This window comes from Physcomitrium patens, chromosome 3, assembly GCF_059467195.1.
Source record: "Physcomitrium patens ecotype Gransden chromosome 3, ASM5946719v1, whole genome shotgun sequence".
NCBI lineage: Eukaryota > Viridiplantae > Streptophyta > Bryopsida > Funariales > Funariaceae > Physcomitrium > Physcomitrium patens.
The window spans coordinates 1,615,284-1,620,384 of NC_143412.1; the positions used below are offsets into that span (position 1 = coordinate 1,615,284).

At 42.0% G+C, this 5,101-nt stretch overlaps 1 protein-coding gene across 3 annotated transcripts; it reads right to left on the reverse strand.

The window, feature by feature from the left end:
• Window positions 1-294: 294 nt before the first annotated feature.
• LOC112280379 (transcription factor BHLH6) lies at window positions 295-3,788 on the reverse strand. Of its 3 annotated transcripts, none has more exons than XM_024515821.3 (5): window positions 3,678-3,788; window positions 1,618-2,253; window positions 1,178-1,480; window positions 861-1,031; window positions 295-691 (listed from the first exon to the last, which is right to left on the reverse strand). In XM_024515821.3, exons 2-5 carry the CDS (start codon window positions 2,176-2,178, stop codon window positions 611-613), a joined length of 1,116 nt encoding a protein of 371 aa, XP_024371589.1. In that variant the 5' UTR covers window positions 2,179-2,253; window positions 3,678-3,788; the 3' UTR covers window positions 295-610. The 3 variants fall into 3 exon arrangements, with proteins under 3 accessions (XP_024371589.1, XP_024371588.1, XP_073388725.1); XM_024515820.3 differs by lacking the exon at window positions 3,678-3,788 and adding an exon at window positions 3,368-3,635; XM_073532624.2 differs by lacking the exon at window positions 3,678-3,788 and adding an exon at window positions 2,808-2,947.
• Window positions 3,789-5,101: the final 1,313 nt, after the last annotated feature.

Consider the following 5,101-nt stretch of genomic DNA (forward strand, 5'->3'; position numbering starts at 1 on the left):
GGATCATCGGAGATGGCGACAAAACCATTGCTCGAACAAAGCTGAAATCATGAAACAGAATTTGGCGACAGAAAAACCTAGTACGTTTAGCATGACCGATCTGCTTTACGCCAACTTTTTTCCAATACCATTGATCGCACCTTTTGGGGGAGGCTATGGGGTGCAGCAATTAAATGAGGCGTACGGAATCGAAAAGAACTCATCAGTGTGACAACCATACTTTGCTACTATACATGTATTTGGTAAAATGTGACTACAGGAAAAGGTTGTTAGGATTCAAAACATGCGAGAAGATTGAAAAAATGCGCACTTGCCAGAGCGATTTCCATTAACCTAAGTTACAGCCAATCCAGCAACCTGATCAAGAGCTGCCAGGAACTGCTTTTCTTACTTTTCTGCAGATTCTCTGGATAAGTCCAAAACAAAACTAATCCTCCCTCAGAGTATTGAACCTTCTCAACGAAACTGCCGCTAATGCGATCCTCTGTGCTGACTATATTTACAGAAAATATACCCTTGGCTGCATGCATGGACCCCGAAAAAGATCCTCTTATTCAACTATACGAGCGTCATTACTCTTCGTCAGAGTGCTTCACCACATCCTTCATGATCAGCCTTGCGCGAGTCCATACTGAGCAGCTGCACTAAAAATTGTTCTTTTCACGTCTTCGGTTTCCATTTTCGAATCCATCTGTTGTGAGGTCATGAAACTCTGATCAGTAGACAAGCAAACCCTTCATAAAACTAGCAAAAATCGCTGGTCATAAAACATTGACCCAGAGAACGGAGATAAATAATCTCATTTATCACCATACACGAGGATGTTTGCACATGGTGATGAGATTAGTAAATTTATTTACCTCGGCGACAAAACAGTTGAGAATGTTTTCCTGAAAGGCTGTGTGGTGTGCATTTATAACTTGTACACCCAAAGATTCCACCGCTTGCACCAGTTGCACTAACACACCTGGTCCTCTTTGGCAAAATATTCGAAAATGGTAGGTCTGTTCCTCCAGCCTTGCCACGTCCACCTGGCGAGAATAGTCGAAATGAACCGTCAGAAACCGGTGAAATAAGGATAGACTTCAGGATAGAACATATATATATATATGTTCTGCAGATTCTCTCAAAGTTTCGACCATATACACAAATTGATGATCCAACAGCCAGGGCTTACTTCCAAGATTTTCTGAGCCAGTCGAGCTGGCAATTGTACTTGAGTTGCATCGGCCGAAACTACATCAACACTGTCAACTCCGGGCTCAGCTCCCTGAATTTCTACTCCAGAAGCCGGATTGGAATAGGTTGGGCTGGAGAAATTCGCTCCGGTACCTGCCTCTTCCACTGACCCTGTTTCTTCGCCAACTGATCCAGTGCACTTCTGTTCCAAGTCGTCGATCTCAGATTCTATCTCCTCAAGCTCTTTCTGGAGTTCACGGACGTAGGCTATTGCATCGCCAATGATGGAGGCTTTGTCCATCTGCTCAAGAAACAGGACATTCATCAACTATGGTCCTGAGTATCAATAAAAAGGAAATGTGGACTCCTACAGCTGAAGTATCCGGGGAGTGCCAACACCTAGGTTATTGGTGAACAAGGTGGTCAAAGATATTTTACCTTACTGATCTTCGGAACCACAGCCCGCAATTGGAAGAGTCCCTCATTGAGTTTCTTTCTCCTCTTACGCTCCGACACCAGGTTTTTTGATGCAACACAACGACTGTGGGAACACTTCCTGCCACCTGGTTTTTCCTCAGCAGTATCGGAGGAGTTGGCAGGTATTTCCATAACATCATCACCAGGTGAGCCTATTATAGGAGAACTTTGAGAATGCTTAGAAGCTGGTGCAGTGACAGGCTGGGTAGAGAACTCCCGGTCCCCAACAACACCCCCCCACATGCTCGTCGAAGTTTGTGAACTGTTCGGAACCAACGGATTCGGGTTCACATCCCGCTGATCAGGGATATCGCTAGAGAAGTCTTGTAGCAACCAGAAAGGGTCAGGAAAATGCGAGTCGCTTCGTGCTATAGGCTTGTGATTCATGGTCGCTTCATTCGACGGAGGAGTGTCAGCGGGCAAGGATGTTGGACAGTAAGCTTGCAGGGAGTTTCTGAGCTGCTGGGCTATGGTGGCTGGAGGAATGCTACTGCCACTCAGATGTCTAAGCTTTCGATACATATCCGCGGTACATATCCACAGTCATGAAATTAGGTCCGAAGTTGGGAGTCGTGCATTCAATCAAGCGATTCAAGCCTGTTCACATGACGAAGAAACAGACAATTCCAACACATTAATAATTAACTCTTCGCGATCAGTTCAAGGGCAGAGAACTACCCCAACGAACCAAGCCCCAAAGAAAGGTGCAGTGCTTTAATCTGCTCACTTCGACTAGCAATGGCAGGGCACTAAAACTGAAACCCCTGCTCCATTAGACATACGAAACATGGGACTGCAAGGTGTAGCGTGGAATACTGAACAGTCAGCACTTCCTTGAGCATTCACAATACGCGAATCAGTACGACTACACTGCTGGAAGTTCTCGCTACAGTGACCACTGTCGCTTGGACAGTTCTGAACAGGAGCAAGCGGGTAGAGAAGAAGCTTAGAGAACAGGAGAATAGAAACTGATTTTGTTAAATAAGGCCAAGGGCAATCGTCATAGGTGCTCTGTTAGACCTGACCAAGACTCAATTCTAAACAAGCATTCCTAATCCCAACCATCGAAGCAATGAAGTGCAGGGCAATGGCTCAACACAAGTTGCAAGAGCAATTGACTTCAAGCCACGCAGAATATCAGTGAGACTTACAGGTGTAACAGGAGACGAACAACACCGATACTAACACAAAGTAGAGTTTGATCGTTACGATGTGTGAAAACCACTCGGAGGTAGAGGGATGACTGAACACAGCAATCAGTAACCTGTACCACGACATTCGTGCACATTCACTGCACCCCCGCTCACCTAACTTCAGTCCCCAAGTTGCACAGGGATAGTACCGTGTCTTGATCTACCAATAAAACAAAGCACTCGCATACTGAAAACTATCCTCTCACCCAGCTACTCTTGTGCTGAACCGGAAACCAACACCAAATTCGTATTGCCATTCCATTCACACCCTATCTCGCAGCGTGTAACAACTGATGATGCACACGAAGGTCGATCTTCACCATTCATCTAATAACCCAAACACACCACCCACTCCACGCACGCAGATAAAGGAAAACCCACTCCGACTCTCTCGCCTGTAAAGAAGTCGGAGAAGTGTCTCTCAGCAACAACAATCTATCAGCAAACGACTGGTCCGACTCAAAGCATTGGCAGTCAAATTCGACTCTTCTAACCAAAACCCAGGCAAGACTACCCACCTTACTGAGCCGAAATTGCAGAGCTAGGCAGTCGAAGCACATCCGGATACTAACCAGCCAACCCAGACCACCTCAAACACAGAAGAAGAAGAAGAAGAAGAAGAAGAAGGGAGACTACGTGCCCTCTTCTCGGGACGCAGCACTGGACACACGACGACTTGCTAGAGTGGTGAGTCTGAGCTAGGTAGATAGATAGATAGACTGGGGTTTGAGGAAACGAATACCCAACAAGGGAAGGGTTTGAGACAGGAAGAAGAAGCTGTGGAACCAGAAAGCAATCGAACTGGAAAAGTGGTCTTGTTGCCTTTACATTCCAGGTCTGGCGTTGCCAGTGGGCAGCAGCAGAGCAGAGAGCAGCAGCAGTGTATCTCATGGCCCAACATGATGGACCCCGACCACAGGTTTTGTCTTTCAGGTCCAGTACTCGGCTGACTCTTCTTCTGTACATGGCCCAAAATTATGTGGATATTTACGGGATAAGGCTGATGTTGATGTAATAGTACACTGATGTAATAGTACCACTGGAATCAGTGTGCCTCTCTCAACTTCTTGGAATTTAAGGATTCAGCTCCGTGTGGCCGAAGAGATCGATGCCGCAGCCTGCTTATTGTTGCTGCTGCAGCGGTAGATTTGTCACCCATCTAGACTGGACTCCAAACCAAAGCTTGGTAATATATTTCTTTAGCTTTCATTGAATGATAATTTGTGTGCGTCACACATACACACACACGCACACACACGCACACACAGGTGAGTGTTGCAGTGAGTCCACAAACATTGTAGGAAGATTCCATTTTCTATTAAAGATTTTACCGAGAAAATGGCATTCGTTTATGCTTTAGTGTTTATTTTATGGTGGTGTGTAAATGTGATATGTTTTATAATTTGGAATGAAGATGTTGGAACTGTGCTGCTTGTTGGGTAGTAACTGGAAGTTTACTCATTGAAACAAAAATATTCTTTGAAATAAAATATAATGGAATAACCAACTTCTACAGACGTCAGATTTGTTGATACGTCTTCATTTCAAAAATCCTGAGGGTTTGTTAATAACAAATAAAATTAAAAACTCTAAGTCGGTGTATTTGAAGAGTTTTCCAGAGAAGCTCAACGTTTTCAGGATATAATGAATTAATACTGTGAAATAATTAAACCTCAACCAAAGACTTTTGTATTTTTTTTTTTCATTACAATATTAGTACTTATCCTAATTTAGTGAATCATCGTTTCTTTGATTCACTTTACATCCTATGTATTTACTTAAAAGCATACTATTTGTACAATTGTTGTATCTTATGTTGACGAGATATATAAAATTTATAGGGTATATGTATTCATACATGACTTTAAAATATTTCAAGAAACATGCATTACGATTAAATTAAATATATTTTTAAAATAAAATCTTTATAATATTGTTGATTATTAAATATGTGTACATACAAGGTATTATTGATGCCACCACAACCTCCCACCCACTTAATATATTTCTCTAGTTTCTTCTATTTTAATTATAATATCTTCTGATTTTTTTTCTTTTTTTTCTTATTTCTCAAATTATATAAAACACGTATTTTTTTTAAATAATTAAAATTTTAATAAAAATGATTTCTTTCATTATAAAATTTAATGAAAAACTAATAAATTTCTAAAAATAATAAATCCATGAATTTAAATATAGATGATTGATCAAAATTACATATATTTTTTTATGTAGCTTGACAAAAAAATATG